Source organism: Emydura macquarii, unplaced genomic scaffold (genome assembly GCF_026122565.2).
Source record: "Emydura macquarii macquarii isolate MOO-44397 ecotype Brisbane River unplaced genomic scaffold, CSIRO-AGI_Emac_v2 contig_587, whole genome shotgun sequence".
In the NCBI taxonomy this organism is placed as follows: domain Eukaryota; kingdom Metazoa; phylum Chordata; order Testudines; family Chelidae; genus Emydura; species Emydura macquarii.
In genome coordinates, this window is record NW_027130724.1 from 16251717 (window position 1) to 16270896 (window position 19180).

The 19180-nt window shown below is 39.5% G+C and overlaps 1 protein-coding gene across 5 annotated transcripts in view; it reads right to left on the reverse strand.

The window, feature by feature from the left end:
- Positions 1 to 19180, reverse strand: part of GALNT18 (polypeptide N-acetylgalactosaminyltransferase 18) — a 403991-nt gene that overhangs the window by 20741 nt on the left and 364070 nt on the right. For 4 of the 5 annotated variants that reach the window (XM_067540807.1, XM_067540809.1, XM_067540808.1 and 1 more), the window contains one exon: positions 10247 to 10411. In XM_067540807.1, coding sequence (XP_067396908.1) covers positions 10247 to 10411 — 165 coding nt within the window. Of the gene's footprint in view, positions 1 to 8914; positions 9309 to 10246; positions 10412 to 19180 lie in introns of those variants that run through there. The other variant, XM_067540810.1, reaches the window with a different exon arrangement.

Below are 19180 nucleotides of genomic sequence, written 5' to 3' on the forward strand. Positions count from 1 at the left end.
AAGTATTTGCATAGAAGAACACCTGACAGACACTCTGAGCAATAAACTTAATGAACATTACCCACTTGAGTGAGTCTTTTCAGTGTTAATTTACATAATTTGACATAATTACAGATATCAACACTCAAAGAAGCCTTGGAAGCAGGAGTCTCACTGAAGCCTACACTTAATGAGCTCACACTGCATTTAGCACATTTATAAACCTGTAGACTAGTATGGAAATTGGCTCAGAGTCATATCAGCTGGATCATTACAACCCAAAATACAAGAGTTTGAATTCCTTGACTGCTCCATTAACTTATGTCTTGTAACAAACACCAAAAAAATCCACACCAGTTTTCCTAATGTATACATCCAATCACTTTTCAGATATAGAACCACGTGTTGAAAAGATTTTCAGATACAGCGGGCCAGATTTTCCTGTTCGATACCAATCTAAGTCAATTCTGTGGATTGACTCCTGATTTACACTGCGGTGACACAGACAAGAATCAAGCTCAGGCCTTTACATCTGTGAGGCCGATACGATTTATTCAAGATATTTAGCATCTATGCAACGATGAGACGCCAAAAGGTTTTGCCTACATTTAGAGGCAACTTTTGAATATTTGGTACACAGACTTAACCACAACAAAATCTGATTGCAGACGTTCAACAGAGAGACAGCAACTGTAAAACCACAGCAACTCCACTAGCTTCACTAATTATACTCATCTAAGTGATATTACAATTTGGTTGATAACAATTAATGACATCATCAATTACATTTTATAAATTAATGTATTAAAATACTGTACTGTGGAGATACCATGGACCAAGAGTTTCAAAATTGACTAGTGATTCTGGGTGCCTTAATTTTTGGGTGCCTTAATTTTTAACGAGACACCTTAAACAGGTCATTCTTTCAGAGAATGGATGATGCTTATCACTTCCTGAAAATCAGGTTAGGCACTGAAAATTGAGGCACCCAAAAATCACTAGGCAGTTTTGAAAATCTTAAAAACATGTGTTAATATAATAATGCATTAATATTTTTAAACAATAAAGATCACCTTTGGGGAATTTCTTGATGCTGTAAATAGTTTGAAACTCTTATGTTCCAACTAAACCTGAAACTTCACAATACACATATTAATAGAAAATTAATACTGTATATTAAATAAAATCTTACTCCTTCTGCTACCTACACTTGTGAAAGCTGATACATTTGTATATGTTACTATATTTTCTTTTTGATCACTCCTTTTATCCCTTATTTTCTTAGAAATTTTACTGCTCATGAAAGAGACCAGACTGACAGAATTTTCTCAGGAGCAGTCCATGACTGGGAAATCAACTCTTCCACAAACTAAGGACCATCACAAACTTCATCTTTCACTCCAAGGGCAAGACACATTTCTTTGATCTTGCCTTCTCTAACATAAATACATAGCAAGAGGTAAATTAAAAGAACAAAAAACAAACAACCCCCTGAAAATCTCACTAAACCAAGACACTCCTCTGCACGTGCTTCTCTCCATGGGGAGAGGATGAGAGAACAAACAATGTAACAGATGTATAGTCACCTTGCTTAATGAACTACTGGGAGGCCAGGCCTGCCGCCAGCACTTCCGGGCCGCAGAACAATCAATGGCCCCCACCCTCCTAGAAAGGGATAGCTGAGATTTACGACCATGGGTGGTAGGTGAAGCGTTCCCCCCCCCCTCCTCTTTCACCCATAGCCCGTCCACACTCCAGCCTCGCCCCCTCCCCTGCTCGCCACCGTGTCCCTCTCCCCCTGCTCAGTCCCCATCCTCTCTTCCATACACCCCTTTCCCTCAGGCAGCGAGCGGCAGCAGGGGGAGGGGGGAGGAACAGAGCGAGGAGGGACACAGTAAGCGATGGCAGTGGGGCCAAATGGGGAAGGGTGTATGTGGAAAAGAAGGGAGTTGAGGGGGGAGGGACGCTGTGGTGGGCTGTGGGCGGGGCCACAGCAGAAAAGGCAGGGTGGGGAGCTAGCCTCCCCAAGGGGAAGCTTCACCTGCCGCCCATGGCCTGGGTCTTTTAAAATTGCCATGCCTCTGGGCAATTGCCCCCTTCCCCCCCCACCCCTATCGGCAGGCCTGTGGAAGGCACTCAGACACTGCAATGATGTGTGGTATAATAACCTATATGGAACAGAATAGAATAAAATAGACACCCCTGGAAAATGAAGCGCCCTAGTTATCCACAGCAGAAGTAAAGAATAGTCAATGGCAGTACAACCTTCCCCATACTGTGTCTTCAATGTGTCTCAAACCTGACCTGGTAGGATCACCTCAGAGTGAGAGGTTAGAGCAGCTTTTTTGTTGAGCTTGACACAGGACAGATATCATATACTAAGCAACAACATTAAGTATGCATTAAATTGGGTCTAATTCACACCAGTACTTAGAGGAAGAGATGGGTTCAAGTCACCACATTCAGCTCCACATCTGAACACTCTGAATTCAAGACTGTTTTGAGGATCCAGGGTTCTGGATTAGCCCATGATAAAGATAGCAACCACTGATATAGATAAAGATATAGATGATAAAGATAGCAACCATAGCAAAATGAGAATCTGGAATCAGCTTTGGATCTCAAACCAATCAATGTTTCCCCCTGTGCTTGGATATGTGATTTTGATTTGGGCCCATTTTTCTATATCCTATATTCTCTCTCTATATATATATCTCTATATCCTAGAATCAATTCCCTGTGTCATCCAGTCCATTGTTCTCTTGATTTAAAATATTATTGCAGTTTGGGATGTAGAGTTAATTTCTTCATTTTCCCGCTCCTAAATTAAAGGCATTAATAATTTGTTGGATTTCCATTTGTCCTGCCTTTACTTCATACTTTATAATGCATTAAAATAACAGTATGTGAACTAAATGAGCTCAATCCCCTTGTTATAAAAGAAAGGGGGTTGCTGATGGAAAATTTTCCATAAAGGCCACTTTCCTTTGTAATGCTTTGTCCCTCAGAGCTGAAATAGCCCACATTTATTGATCTTCCAGACACATTACAAAAGCCATCTGTTTGAGTGGACTTTTGGTGGAATGCCGATGCTACTGAGGACAGGATTTCACTCTACTGGAAAAGTGCAACAGGGAATTTGAAACCATATTAGACACAACTAGAGATCAAATGATGTATGGTAGGGAGAAATGCTGCTGCTATGATTGATTTTTACTTTGTATTTCTTATGTTCTTGTGTTTCTATATGGCATGTCAAGGGTGCCAGTACTTTGCATGAGCACCTTTGAATGGAGACTTTGCATGAGACCAAAATAAAATAAAATTTAACTTCCTATCTGTTTAATTAAGTTTGATTTCCACACATAGGCCCTAATCCTGCAAAGATTTACTTCCATGTTTAACGTTAAGCATGTGAGTAGTCCTGCAATGGTCTCAGAGGATCAAGTCACTGTTAGCTGAGTATGAAATCTAATTTTGTTGTATTATTTAAATAATCATCATTATTATTATTAACCACATTTTCCATCATTAAACTAACAATGATATCATTCCACTAACTGCAAGTGGAGAAAACAGGAAATGCAATCTAACCGGTACATTTTCAAAAAGTTGCACAGTTTTACCCACATGATCCCAGATAATTCTGTTTTCACAGAAACTTAAAATGTAACACAGTAGGACTGCTGCATTTTGAGGTCCTTGCTCTACTATGCCTCTGAGAATGTAAAGTGTGTTTTGCAGGAAATTATATATGTTTCCTCATTTCAATTCCAAGACATAGGCCTGGAACCCAGGACACATGCATTAGTTTTGCACTGTTCTGGAGAACCTGAAAAACCTGTTCAATCTGTCTGCCCTACAATGGGTTTGCAAAACCCACTTCCCTTGTGAGGCAATTCTTCTCTCTTCCATTTTTCATGAGCTGTATTATCAGACTTCCCTGTAGGGATCATTGCCATGTCTCAGAATCTACAGAAGTGTGAGCATGTGCTTGCACTAATAAGGAGGAGCTGTGAAATTCTATGGTCAGAAGCCAAAAACTACATTTAAAAAACCATTAATATTTGAACAGCTCCAGGTACAAAAGTGCTACATAAACATCAACATTTATAGTCGTCCTGATGTGCAGTACTCCTGATCACAGAATAACAAAAAAAGTAAAGGCAGGAGCTTTCAAAAATGTAATAAAAGAAACAATGATGCTTTTCAGATTTTTAAAGACAGCTTCCAATGCGTTCATAGAAGTGTACTTATTTTAGCAGATTAAATGTGAGCAACTAGAACACAATGCATCAATTTATCTTGGCAATCCTTGATTACTCTCATTAGTTTTCTTGTAGCTTACAGCATGCAAAACCTACTTTGCGTCACATTATGTGTGCAGAAACTACAGCTCTTTAATCACTCTGGGTATTAACAAAACAATCCTTTCTGAACAGCATGCCTTTAATTATTCCCTTTGCCTCTTAATTTATCATAAAGAGCCCAAAAAATGGCTTCCACTTTCTTCAGCAGAAGTTAGGCTGTGGGCACTTACAATGGACTTCATGGAATATTTACAGCACAGTACTGTGCTTCCACATGGAGATGATACTTTAGGCTACAGAATGGAAATATAGAAGAAAAAAGAAGGTACAAAACCCCAACATGGTGATTATGAGGTTTTTTTAAAGATTATGTTTTGTTTTGGATAGCTGGGAGGGAGCGGGGGGAGAGGAGGGTTAATTAAAATAGTTAATTCAGCACTTTTTACCCTAACAGCAAACACATGGGCCCAGAAAATCAAATCTAACCTACACAAATCACGAATTCGAAATGCATCAGTTTTTTGGAGCAGAAGTGACGGATTCTTTGGCACAAAGGGTCAGTGTCATATGGATCAATGACCATACAGATGGATATTATTCAGTAAAGTTACTGGTTTTTGAAATACAGTCTGAATAAATCTGTTATTACAACCTACAAAAAGAATGTCCCAAAACTAAGCAAGCAGAAACTACACTGGAGAGCCTCTTGAAGCGTGGTGGAATGAGAATAATCAAATGGACATGGGTAATACCAGAGTACAAAACATATAGGAATGACAGAATAAGTCATCTTCTTCGCGGAGAGATTCCAGAGGACTGGAAGAGGGCAAATATAGCGCCAATCTATAAAAAGAGGAATAAAGAGAACCGGGGGAATTACAGACCAGTCATCTTTACTTCAGTACTTGGAAAGATAATAGAGCAAATAATTGAGCAATCAATTTGCAAACACCTAGAAGATAAGGTGATAAGTAACAATCAGCTTGGATTTGTCAAGAACAAATCATGTCACTCTAGCTTTCTTTGACAGGGTAACAAGCCTTGTGGATGGGAGGAAGCAGAAGATGTGGTGTATATTGACTTCAGTAAGGCTTTTGATACTGTCTCACATGACCTTCTCATAAACAAACTAGGGAAATACTAGCCAGATGGAGCTACTGTAAGGTGGGTGCATAATTGGTTGGAAAACCATTCCGAGAGAGTAATCATGAGTGGTTCACAGTCAAGCTGGAAGGGCATATCAAGTGGGGTCCCATAGGGATCAGTTCTGTTCAATACCTTCGTCATTGATTTAGATAATGGCATAGAAGTACAGTTATAAAGTTTGCAGACAATACCAAGTTTCAAGTGCTTTGGAAGATAGGATTAAAATTCAAAATGATCCGGACAAACTGGAGAAATGGTCTGAAGCAAATAGGATGAAATTCAATAAGGACAAATGCAAAGTACTCCCGTTAGGAAGGAACAATCAGTTGCACACATACAAAATGGGAAATGACTGCCTAGGAAGGAGTACTGTGGAAATGGAATTAGTGGCTCTGGGGGTCATAGTGGATCACAAGCTAAATATGAGTGAACAGTGTAACATTGTTGCAAAATAAGCAAACATCATTCTGGGCTGTATTAGCAGGAGTGTTGTAAGCAAGACACAAGAAGTCATTCTTCTACTTTACTCCACACTGATTAGGCCTCAATTGGAGCAGTGTGTCCAATTCTGGTCACCACATTCTGGGAAAGATGTGAATGAACTGGAGAGAATCTACAGAAGAGCAATAAAAATGATTACAGATCTAGAAAACATGACCTATGAGGGAAGATCCAAAAAATGGGTTTGTTTAGTCCGAAGAAGAGAAGACTGAGGGGGGCCGTGATAACAGTTTTCAAGTACATAAAAGGTTGTTACAAGGAAGAGAGAGAAAAATTGTTCTCTTTAACCTCTGGGGCAAGGACAAGAAGCAATGGGCTTAAATTGCAGCAAGGGCAGTTTAGGTTGGACATTAGGAAAAACTTCCTGTTAGGGTAGTTAAGCACTGGAATAAATTACCTAGGGAGGTTGTGGAATCTCCATCATTGGATATTTTTAAGAGCAGGTTAGACAAGGGATGGTCTAGATAATACTTTTGAGTGCAGGGGACTGGACTAGAAGATCTCTCAAGGTCCCTTCCAGTCCTACAATTCTATGATTCAGTCCTGGTGGGGGAGTGGCACTGTATGTTAAAAAAGCATAGATTCAAAGAAGGTGAAAATCTTAAATGAATCAATCTTTACCATAAAATCTCTATGGATTGAAATGTCATGCTTGCATAGTAAGAGGATAGGAGTAGGAATATACTACAGACCATCTGCCCAGTATGGTGAAAGTGACTGTGAAATGCTAAGGGAGGTTATAGAGGCTACAAAGCCGAAAAACACAATAATAATGCATGATTTCAACTATCCTCACATTGACTGGGTACATATCGCCTCATAGTGTGATGAACAGAAAAAATATCTAGACACCATAAATAGTTGCTTCCAGGAGCTGCTAATTCTGGAACCCATGAGGGGAGAGGCACTTCTTGATTTAGTTCTAAGTGAAGCACAGGTTCTGATCCAAGAGATAACAATAGCTGAACCATTCAGTAATAGGTAATTAAATTTAGCATCCTTTAGGAGAAACCCCCTCCCCACTGTTACATTTAACTTTAAAAAGAGGAACTACACAAGAATGATGATGCTAGGTAGACTGAAATTAAAAAGCGTAATCACAAGGTTAAAATGCCTGCAAGCAGCATGGAGGGTACTTAAAACTACCATAAGAGTGGCTTGGACTAAATGCATACCCCCAATCAAAAAAGGCACTAGGAGGACCAGAAGAATGCCACTATGGCTAAACAGTAGAGTGTAATGGGAACTCTTAGAGGCAAAAAGTCCATCTTTAAAATTTGGAAGTCAAACCCTAATGAGGAAAATAGGAAGGAGCATACACTCTGGTAAATAAAATGTAAAAGTATAATAGGAAAGGCCAAGATACAATCTGAGAAGCAACTTGCTAAAGACACAAAAACTAACAGTAAAACATTTTTTTTAAGTACATAAGAAGCAGAAAGCCTGCCAAATAGGCAGTTGGTCCACTAGGCAACAAAGGTGTTAAAAAAGCATTCAAGGAAGACAAGACCATTGCCGAGACTCTAAATGAATTATTTGCATCATATTCACTGCAGAGGATGTGGGGGAGATAACTACATCGAAGCGATTCATTTTGGGTTATAAATCTGAAGTACTGTCCCAAACTTATGTGTCAATAGGAGAGGTTTTAGAACAAATCGATAACTACAGTAATAAGTCACCAGGACTAAATGGTATTCACCCAAGATTTCTGAAGGAGCTCATATATGACATTGCAAAACTATTCTGTTGTATGAAACATATCACTAAAAATCAACCTCTGAACCAGATGACTGGAAGGTACCTAATTATAAACACTGACTTTTAAAAAGGGCTCCAGAGAAGCAATTACAGGCCGGCGAGCCTAATTTCAGTACAAAGCAAATTGGTAGAAACTATAGTAAAGAGCAGAATTATCAGACACACAGATAAATACAATTTGTTGGGGAAGAGTCAACATGACTTTTATAAAGGGAAGTCGTGCGTCACCAATTTATTAGAATTCTTTGAGGGAGTTAACAAGCACATGGATAAGGGTGAGTCAGTTGATGAAGTGTACTTGGATTTTCAGAAAGCCTTTGACAAGGTATGTCACGTTGCCCTGGGATAAGAGGGACGGTCCTCTCACTGATGGATAGGAAATAAAGTGTAGGATCACTTTTAACGATGGAGAGACATGAACAGGAGGGTACCCCAAGGACCTATGCTGTTCAACTTATTTGGTAGTGAACTGGAAAAGGAGGTGAACAGTAAAATGGCAAAGTTTGCAGATGATACAAAATTATTCAAGATAGTTAAGTCCAAAGCAGGTAGCAAGCAGTTACAGAGGGATCTTACAAAACTGGGTGACTGGACAACAAAATGGCAGATGAAATTCAGCATTGATAAATGCGAAATAATGCACATTGGAAAAAAATAATCCCAACTATAAACATACAATGTTGAGTTTTAAATTAGTTATTGCCACCCAAGAAAGAGATCTTGGTGTCACCATGTATAATTGTCTGAAAACTTATGCTTAATGCACAGCAATGATCAAAAGGGCTAACAGTATGTTAGGAATTATTAGGAAAGGGATAGCAAATAAGACAGAAAATATCTTAATGCCATTATTTAAAACCATGGTGCACCCACACCTTGAATACTGTGTCCAGTTCTGGTTGCCCTATCACAAAAAGGATATAGTGCAACTGGAAATGATTCAGAGGAGGGCAACAAAGATGATCAAGGAATGGAATGGCTTCCATACTAGGGGAGATTAAAAAGATTAGGGGTGATATGACAGAGGTCTCTAAAGTCATGAATTGCATAGAAAAATGTTATTTACCCTCTCACAAAATACAAAAACCAGGGGTCACCAGATGAAATTAATAGGCAGCAGGTTTAATACAAACAAGAGGAAGTACTTTTTCCACACAATGCAAAACTAACTTGTGGAACTCATTGCCAGGTGATGTTGTGATGGCCAAAAGTACAACTGGGTTAAAAATAGAACTGGATAATTTCATAAAGGATAGGTCCATCAATGGCTGTTAGCCAAGAGGGTCAGAGATGCAATGTTTGGGGACACCTTAAACTTCTGACTACCAGAAGTAGAATGTGGAAGGCAGAGATGGATCATTCCATACTTGCCCTGTTCTGTACACTCCCCTGGAAGCTTTGGTACTGGCCACGGGTGGATACTGGGCAGGATGAACCATGGTCTGACCCATATGATAGCTCTTACGTTTTTATATTCATATTAAAAATATTGTTAAAACTTATGTTACAGGCCAAATTTAAATTCACAACAGTAAGGGCATTGTAAGTGAAGGCTACGATACCGCTTTCCTGCCAGCCTAGGCATTTGAGGACTGCCACTCAAGTACTAGCCTAAAAAAACAAAGATAATGGCTTCCTATTAATTATAATACAAATTACATTAATATACATTAGTGAACATAGAGTCCAAATGAGCACTGAACTAACGTAGTCACTCCAGTTAATTGCTGGATGTTTCTATCACAGTTATTACTGAAGCTTCAATAGCTGGTTAAATGCAAGATGAAACTACTGAGGAGACAGCAAAAGTGCTCTGCAAACCCACATAAAACGAACTAGAAGTGATCAGGAGTCATAGCTGAGGTTATGCACTTAGGTTGAAATTCACCCTGATGCAGAGAGCCAGCACACAAGTCTATGAACCTAAGTTCTCCGAACAGGCCTTGTGCTGCCATCCCTGCACAGGGGTAAATTTCATCCTAAATTCTGAGGGCCATACTGAGTCCTGTGGAAAGCCTCAGCAAACTGTTGTTGCAGAAGGCAGTTCTCTGCAGATCTTTGATGAGAAGGGACCCCCCCCAAATCTCTCTTGCAGAATGACCCACAGAGAGAGCTTCTGGGGAGCAATACTTTACAGACCACATTCTACAACTCCTTGTGGTGGATTTTAGAAAGGTGAACCTCAAAATGTGATAGGATGCTCAAGGAGGGTATCCCACAATATTTGGAATCTGATATTCTGCTATTACTTTTTTGACAAGTAAGGACTGCTAGCAATGTTTCCCTGGAGTGGGTAGCACACCTGTGCTTTAGAGAACTGCATGGTGCAGTAAATTATGTTTAATAAACTTTGAAGAATATCACCCAAGAGCCTTATAACTGCCTGAGATATTGGGATCAGATAAAAGCATGACTCCCTAGTATTCTATACAGAAACCAAGCATACCCCCAATTCAGTTCTGCTTCAGAACAGATTATGCATGGCGCAGGTACTGAAACAATGCTGATCCTCTTTGAACCTTTTGAAGTGTGTTTTGAGGAAGAATTACCTGAGTAAATTGCCAGTAAAGCTTCATCCTCTTGGCTTTGGCATAATTGCATTCAATGAGCCTGGGCCTGCTATTCACATCCACCAGGCATCTGTTGTCATCATCATCAATAGTGGGACTCAGAACACCCACATGGATCTGCTGATTGCTCGTGTAATAAACATTCTGCAAGAGAAAGCACAAACAAGATTCATGGTCTGAAGATGAAGGAGCTATTTCTGTCAAAAAGCTAATAACGGCAAGAGTTAATTCACTGATTTGAACTGAACTATCACCTTGCCCTGTTCTGCTTAAAATCATTTCATATGTAGGAAGTAGTGTCATATTTGTAAAGGTAGCTCTAAACCAGCTATAATTGTTGGGTGCCTGGGCAATAGGGGATATATGAGTATTGCAAAGCATTTGCTGATGACATTTTTTCTAACTTCTCTGGTCATGCAGATTTTGGTTCAGAAACAGCAAGTTGCTATAAATGGTAAATTTCCCAGCAGAAAGTGGGGTCAGCTTGTGAGCTGCCATACATTTTTATTAGAATATCTAATCTGAGGATAATACCAAAAATGAAGATCTGGGAGTGGGGGAATAATACATTTGAGTATAGAGGGATCTGGATCTTTTATGTGACAGAGACAGTAAATAAAAAATGAAGCTTAGTGCAGACAAATGAAAAATAGTACATTCAGAGCAGCTCTCCAAAATGCAATGTACATATTAAACAGATATCAGTTAACTCATTCAGCAGCCTGTGAAAGACTGAGTTATACACATTTCAGGACATCTGAAGTCACTTTATTTAATCTATACATACAGGGCTGAATCCTTTGCCCTGGCTCCAGCTGCTCTGGATTCATAGCAGTAGATTGATCTCACATGCCCTAATGATTTTTCTGCTGTCCAAACATTCAGGAGAATGTTTATTATATGCCCTATTCATTTTGCCCACTAAAAATGTGAGTGGTGCATTTGTTCTATTTGTTTCCCAAGAGCAAGGAGAGGAAACAGAAGAATGGATGGCAGAGGGTCTATAATGTTCCCTCTCAAAGATATAAAAGTTATATAAAATGTTGGCAAGGCGATATAAATCCATAATTTGGAATTGTCCTGTGATAGCCCCAATTAAGAATTTAATTTTAAGGAGACTGGACCTTTCCCTTGGCAAGATTATGGCAAAAGATAAAATTGCTCTTATCTTTGGCTCTACTTATTCTTTACCATCTCTTATAAAGTGTTGGATCTGAGAAATATAATGTCAGAAAAAAAAATCCTGAGGAAGGAGCACTCAGAAGAGCCGTGCTTGGGCAGAAGAGCTAAACTGACATTTGTGGGGTCTTACTGTTGTTAATTAGTAAAACTAAACTCTAGAAAGGGGAGAGAGTTGGACTTTATGTACTGTGTGGTTAGAAAACGTGCCTGTTCCCAGGCCTTGATGGTACTGTATCCTGGTATCTATTTATTATTGATGTTATATAGCTCATTTTGTATGTAAGGTGTGTACTTTGTTGTAAAAATCAAATTAAATATTAATTAGAAAAAGAACAGAGTACAGATTAAATAGAACAGCCATGGATCATACAGACCTGGGAAGGGATTTGCGGGTTTATTGTAGAAAACTTTCTGAATATATTACACCAGTGTATAAAAGTCAGACAAGATATTGGGATGAATCAACATAGGGATCAAATACAGATCAAAAGAATGGTGTGATGTTTGTGTGCAAGGCATACCGCATGCCCTCACCTAGCATTTCTGGGTCAGATCCTCAGTTTATGCAAATCAGCGTAGTTTCATTGAAGTGAATGAAGTTTTGTTGATTTTCACCAGCTAAGGATTTGGCTCTCTGTTAAAGTTTGGTTACTTTTTTCCTTATCAAGGATACTGGAGAGAAGTTTTATCTGATGGAATTAGGAGGACTCCAGATTTTAAGAATCTTTGCCATGGAGAATGACTGAAAAGGTCAGTCTTACTTTCACAGGAGAAGAGAAGAGTGAAAAGATTTAGCAGATTAATTCAAATTTCTGAATAGCGTGACTGAAACTAAATAACATAAAGTATAAATACTGTTGAATGGTTTATAAAAAGACACAGAATCCATAAATTAGGAAATTAAGATTGGTCAAAATTAAGATTGCTTTTATTAAAACTGATTCACTACAAGAACAACAAACATAAGGAATAGACTTCTTAAACTCATCAAGAATATTTCCCTCACTGGTCTGTCTGAGAAGTAGCCAGACACTTTTATGGAGAGGACTGAAGGGTTTACTGATAAAGCCAGGAGGCAGAATTGAGATAATCTTTAAAAAAGATCGTTAGGCCACATAGCCTTTTAGGGTCCAGCATTTCTTTACGGTCCTAGTGCCTATCATCCAAACTCATTACAGGCAGAAGGGGAAGAAAGCATCAGTACTGTTTTGCGATTGCTACCGATAGGAAGCTATTTGTTAATATCGCTATTTCAGTATGTTGTCACCAATATAAATAAGACAAGAGAAAAATATGGATATGTAATTTTTTTAAAAAGCTGCAATAAGTCACTTCAACACATAGGCCTAGATCCATGGCTACAGTGAGGGCTGTACTGCACAGCTAAGGTGATGTGTGCATGAGGAGGAGACTTTAAACCATTGTTTGTGCACTGTCAGTCCTAAGCCTTCTTTATTGATCAGGTCCCCGAAGCATTATTTAGAACAGCTTGAAGGCTCACAGCAATCACACCTTGAAAGAGGGACAAGTTCACAGACTCCATAGACTTTTGGGGAATTATACCAGTAATAAATTATGCCTAATGTGTCTCGGGAGAGGAGCAGAATGATCCCCCTGGTTGTAGAGTACTGAGTAACTGAACCTGTTGGCAAAGCTCTACAGATATAGATTCCAAGGCAGGAAGGTACCACTGTGATCACCTAGTCTGACCTCCTGTATAACATAAGCTATAGAATTCCTCCCAAAATAATTCCTTTTGAACTACATCATATCTTTTAAAAAGTCCAATCTTGATTTAAAAATGGTCAATGAGGAAGACTCTACCACAACCCTTGATAAGTTGAGCCAATGTTAATGTTAACATTTTACACATTATTTCAAGGCTGAATTTGGCTAGCTTCAACTTCCAGACATTGGATCTTGTTAAACCTTTCTCTGCTAAATCAAAGAGCCTGTTTTCAAATATTTGTTCCCTGTGTAGTTATCTATAATCTGTGATCAAGATACCCCTTAATCTTCTCTATCACTATAAGGCATGTTTTCCAGTCTTTTAATTATTTTCATGGCTCTCTGCTGAACCTTCTCCGATTTATCACCATTATTCTTGAATTGTGGACCCCAGAACTGGACATTATATTCCAGGAGTGGCTGCTCTAGTATCAAATACAGAGGTAAAATAACCTCTGTACACCTACTCAATAGCATGAGCCCTTTTGGCCACAGCATCACAGTAGGAATTCATGTTCAGTTGATTATCTGCTGAGACACCCAAATCTTTTTCAGAGTCACTGCTTCCCAGGATAGTGTTCTGCATTGTGTAGTATGGCCTACAGTCTATGTTGCTAAATATATGAACAAGAAGTATATGTATGTATCTTTAATAAAGATGAGCTAACTGAAGGTTAGGGTGCTGAAACTTAGCCTCAAAGAGCTTCCCCCCATGCTGATATCATTCCACTTTTCAATCTGGTGTAGGCCAGTTTAATAAATGGGAGCATAAGAGTTGTTAAACTTCGTGATCTGTGCTATAAAGGAACTTGTAGAGACCAAGGTTGGACAAAAATCAAATTCCATTTTACAAAATGTTGAGGTTTCAAGAAAGAAAGAGCCCACCGTACAATAACTATTAGGTTAGTGCAGTGTTTCTGAATTGGTGTTCCGTGGAACCCTGGGGTTCCGCGGGAACACTGTTAGGGTTCTGCGAGCAGCTGTTCTCTGTGCCGCCGATCAGCTGTTCGCTGCCGCTGCCGAAAAAGGAAAGATGTTCCGGATTTTTCAGCGGAGGGTATCGAGTGTAAGTGTAATTTAATTGAGAAACGCTGACCTAGTTGTTTGTATATAATTTGCTTAGTTCGACATTTTTTTGGCCCCATATGTAAAAATACTGTTAAGAGTTTGGGAGGTTCCGCAATTATTTATCCAGTTCAAAAGGGTTCCGTGGCCAAATTTAATTGAGAAACACTGGGTTAGTGGATAGGGTACTCACCTTGGATAGGGGAGACCAGGGTTCAAGTCCAAAATTAAGCAGAGCAGGAACTTGAGCCTGGATCTCTCACATCCCAGCTGAGTACCTAATCACTGGGCTACTCGATCCTGGACCTGAGAAATCTTGAGGAAATTTTTGTTCAAACCACTATCTTTCAATAAAAAGTTTGTTGTTTCAACAGCTTAGCATTTTTGACAAAAAAACACATTGTCAAAAAGTCCCTGACCAGCTCTAATAAATGCACCTTTCAGCTTCTGAATATCACTCAGGGGTAAGACACAAGACATTCAGACTGAAGTGCAGCATAAATTCCAGTCATATTTGGCCTTTTCTGAGGCTGGTCTGCTAGTCACCTAGATGCCAGTTTCTTTTTGTTTGAGTATTGAACACATCAAGCATGACCTGACAATCTGACTCCAGTGTAACTTCTCCAGTGGAAAACCAATAACCGCTGTAATAATGCCTGTACAGTATTCTTTATTAATGGAAAATAGAAAGATACAGAGACTGTGCAGATTTTCTGTGTCTCTGGCTTTGCATGGTCCTTGGCCATGATGTTATTCTTAATACCTATGTATGAAAACAATATTTGCTTCTAGATACCACAGTGATAGGTACCCCAGAAATAAGACAGAAAGACAGCTAACTAGATGAAATAGACAGATAATGTAAATACTGGCTCTGCTGACAAATTCCCATTGAACGTTAGACTTAGGCACTTTTAAAAATCTGACCCATAGTGAGGCAATGACAGGACATTTCATTTCCCTATGTCATGGTAAATGCCACAGTAGGCAGTGTTGTGTAAGCACAATAAAGATAGGGGCCAGCTTCTCAGAGAGCATACGTTGGGATAGCTCCACTACACTCAACAGAACTACCGTACTCTGAATTACACCAACTGAGGATCTAGCGTAGAATGTCTTTACTCGTCATATCAGAGCATCAGTGAAAAAGCAGTAACAGAATTCTCACATCCCCACCACAGAAACAAACAGGCACCAATGTGCCACTGAAGTTCTGAGGGCATGGGTCCTAGTCTGATGTTGGCACACAAGCAGATGAAAAGAAATAACTCCATAATCCATAACAACGTTATAACAGAATACGCTTATGTAGCTTTTCGTTACTCTAACACACAGCACCACTGTTTCTCTTATATTTCATTCAATATGGTTAGTATTTTAAGTATAGCTATGAGCTCTTCAAATTCCATTTGTACTACAGCGAGGGAGTCTCTTTTGTTCAGGAAATTGATGCAATTCAATTAAACATATCATGCAGCTGGAATTGCAAGAATCCAAGATTACTGTCAGTTAAATCTACATAGGAAAATCTTTAATATTCACATAGGAATCATCCAAAGAAGTGTGTGTGGGGAGGGGTGTCGTGCTTAGAAGGCGAGCAGGGCCTTAGACTCCTGTATAGCCTTTTTTGAGTGCATCCTCAGGCAACAGGCTTTGTTTCCTTCTCACCCCGAGCCCAAACATGTATGCTGCAACTGAACAGCTCCTTAGCCCCAGCCCTGCGTGCCAAGTCAGCGGGCTTTGGTGAACCACAGGTTTTAAATTGCAGTGTAGACATACCCAGCGTCATCCTGCGAGCCTGTGTCTCAGTCTGTCTGCTCCCTGCGAACACCCCTCCCTCTCTACAGTGAGAGGTTTTAACTGTTTAGTATCCTTTTGATCTAAGCATTGGCAAACTGGCTATGTAGTTTTCCTGGTGCTTGGACATAGCATCTTCCCAACTAACGGCCCAACCATTATTCCTTTAACTCCAACAAGTTGTGTACCCAGATGTGTCTTATGGCTAGCCAGTGTTTCCTTTCTTGCTTTGCTCTTCCTAGCATCTCCTTTTCATTTAACTCCACATAGTCAGACAGAATAATATCAAACAGGTAAACTGAAGTACATATAACATTCGTAAAACATAATACAGACATCTCCCTTGTTCTCCACAGCGGGGAAATCTAGTCACTGGACCTTTAGGAACTTTGACCCTTTTTCTAAAATAACTTTAAAATGAACAAAGGCTATAAATGGATGGGACATGGAGAAGGGCATTGCTTGGGTTCCTCGAGAAATTCTTTAAAATTCCTTTTTTTGTGCATGATGACTATTAAACCTTGAAGAAAATCTGGTGCACTAGCTCTTTCCCATCTGTATTCCAAATCACAAGTTTGCTACAGGTAATTCTTTCTTCTATGACCACCCAAGTTTCACCTGCTTTCAATATGGAATCTGATGCTGAGGCCATCATGAACATTCAAAATATCATATTACCACTAAAATACAGGGACAGCCTACACTATGATTATTCAGTCTAACTTTTCAAATTAATCTTGCACAAAGAAGGTCCAAAATAAAGGAGCAAGTTAAAGCTTTAGCATGTAAATCAGTTGGACCAGCTCATGTCCTTCCTCACTTCCCTGGAATGCGAGGACTTTCTCCCTACTTACCATAAACCCTTGGAGGGAGAGTTCCTATCCAGAATCCTGAGGAGTCTTATATATTAATTATTAAAATAGCAACAAATGGCCCTTTTGCTAACATCTACCTATTCTCTATTCTGAGTATCAATTACGGGCCAAGTTCTGTCTTCAGTTATATCTTCAATTATATCCTTGCAAGCCCACTGAATTCCAATTCATTTGACTGTGCAGACAGCAGTTTACCTATTAAAAAGTTCTTTTTGCATCAAGTTGCTCGTATTAAAAAGCAAGTATATGTACACAGCATGTGTGAGTGCAGAGAGCAGAAAGTGGACATAGCTAAGAGGAAAAGCAGAAGATCTGGGAGAGAATTCTCTGCCTTAGCAGGGTGGCTAATCAGGAGAAAATGAGAGTTATTTTACAAAAGGTTAGAGAGTTGGGATAATTTGCTGCTGAGATCCACAGGAGCTTAGCAGATTTCCATTCCCACTCTGTGTTTGGATTAATCTGACAAGGTTTAGTTTAATCTTTATTGGCAATGGCTGGGCAGCTGAGCTTAGTGAAGCACACAATTCTTAGACACATCCACCAGAGAATGATACAGAATTTCTATCTAGAACTTCATCCTGAAAGACCAAATCAATCTTTATCCCACTGTAGTCAGTGGTGAAATTCCACTGATTTCACTGGGACCAAGATTTAGCTCCATATTAATAACAAATCTTGAAAAGCAATTTGAGCTGATAAAGACTTTACTGGCTGAAGATGGTTGCTAATATTTGTAAATAATTCATTGGAGCTGGTTTATCATGCAGCAAAAAGTTACAGTAAGATGTCCAACTTAGCACAAAATGATTATCTACAAGATAAATTACCAGCTCTCCACTGAAAGTTTAAAACAGTATACAGCAATTTTTAAGCTGAAAGCTATTCCTAATGGGTATGGCAGCTTTCCCAGATGAAGTCTCATTGGCGCTGGTATGTGGCTGCGCATTTGTAATGAACAAACTTTATGTTAATCAGCAACGGTGCCTGATTTCTATCCCGCTTGTAGTACAACAGAAGAAAGTGAGACAATGAGTGTGATTTGCTATGGCTTTACTCCAGTTTTACACTATTTCTGCTTCACTGAAATCAATGACATTACACTGGCACAAACCTGGAATAATACAGTGATTAATCAGACCTAAGGTCTAAAAGGAGGTGCATGTGAGAGCACTACTCCACTAGACTGTTCTTGAACTAGGTTCTAGGAAGTCAATCTTGGTTAAGTTTTAATAAAAGTTTAATAAGTTTTACTGGCAGAAATTGGTAGGTGGAAATGGATTTTAAGTGGTTAACCAACTCCTGGCCGCTACTCCCCAAAAGGCTATCCAAACCTGGCTGGAGCCCAGGTGATTTCAATGGGAGACTGACTTAGAGCTAAAGGACTTGGGATAAAATATCTGAGTAAATCCCTCAGGATTTCACCCAAATAGCTTGAATTTTACGTTTAATATTATTTTAACTGTAGTTAAACTGTAGTTTGCGTAACTCACGTGGACTGCTCTGCTTCCCTTCTGCGTGCTGTCTACACTGCGCTGCGCTTCTTGAGGGGGTGGATTTACTCAGTCGACTTCCTGATCGATTGAGCGGGCCTAAACTGACCACTCAATCGATCCAGAAAGATCGATCTGGCGGCAGCGAATTTACCGCCATCAGTATAAACACAGCCTGAGTCTCTGTACATGGCATCACTGTCCCACAGCTCGTATTTATTCACAATGGAACAGTCATTGAACTGGGGTGGGAAAGCGAAAGAATGATTCTATAGTTCTGTGGTCAGGGCACCCACCTGGGAAGTGGGAGACCTCAGGTCCAGTCCTTACTACAGTCACTCTACTTATCCACAATGGAACAGCTTCAACAGGAGAGATTAAGGGAGATCCCCATCAGAATATCCTATAGCTCAGTGCTTAGAGCACTCTCCTGAGAGATGGGAGACCCTTGTTCAAATCCCTTTTCTCCCCTTGGGAGTGAGAGGGGAACTAAACCTGGATCTCCCACATCCTAAATGAATGCTCTATCCACTGCACTAAAATTTATAAAATGGCTGATGCCGACACCACCACCACCACCCTTAATCACATTTGAATGAGTGAACATACCTGCCCTGTTGAGAAAATTCTCTCCAGAGGGATGAAAGAGTAGATCATTAGTATCGAAATCGAGTGACGTTTTCATATGTATACTGATTGATAGATCATAGATTATAAGACTAGAAGGAACCACTGTGATTATCTATTCTGCCCTCCTATATAACATAGGTAATAAG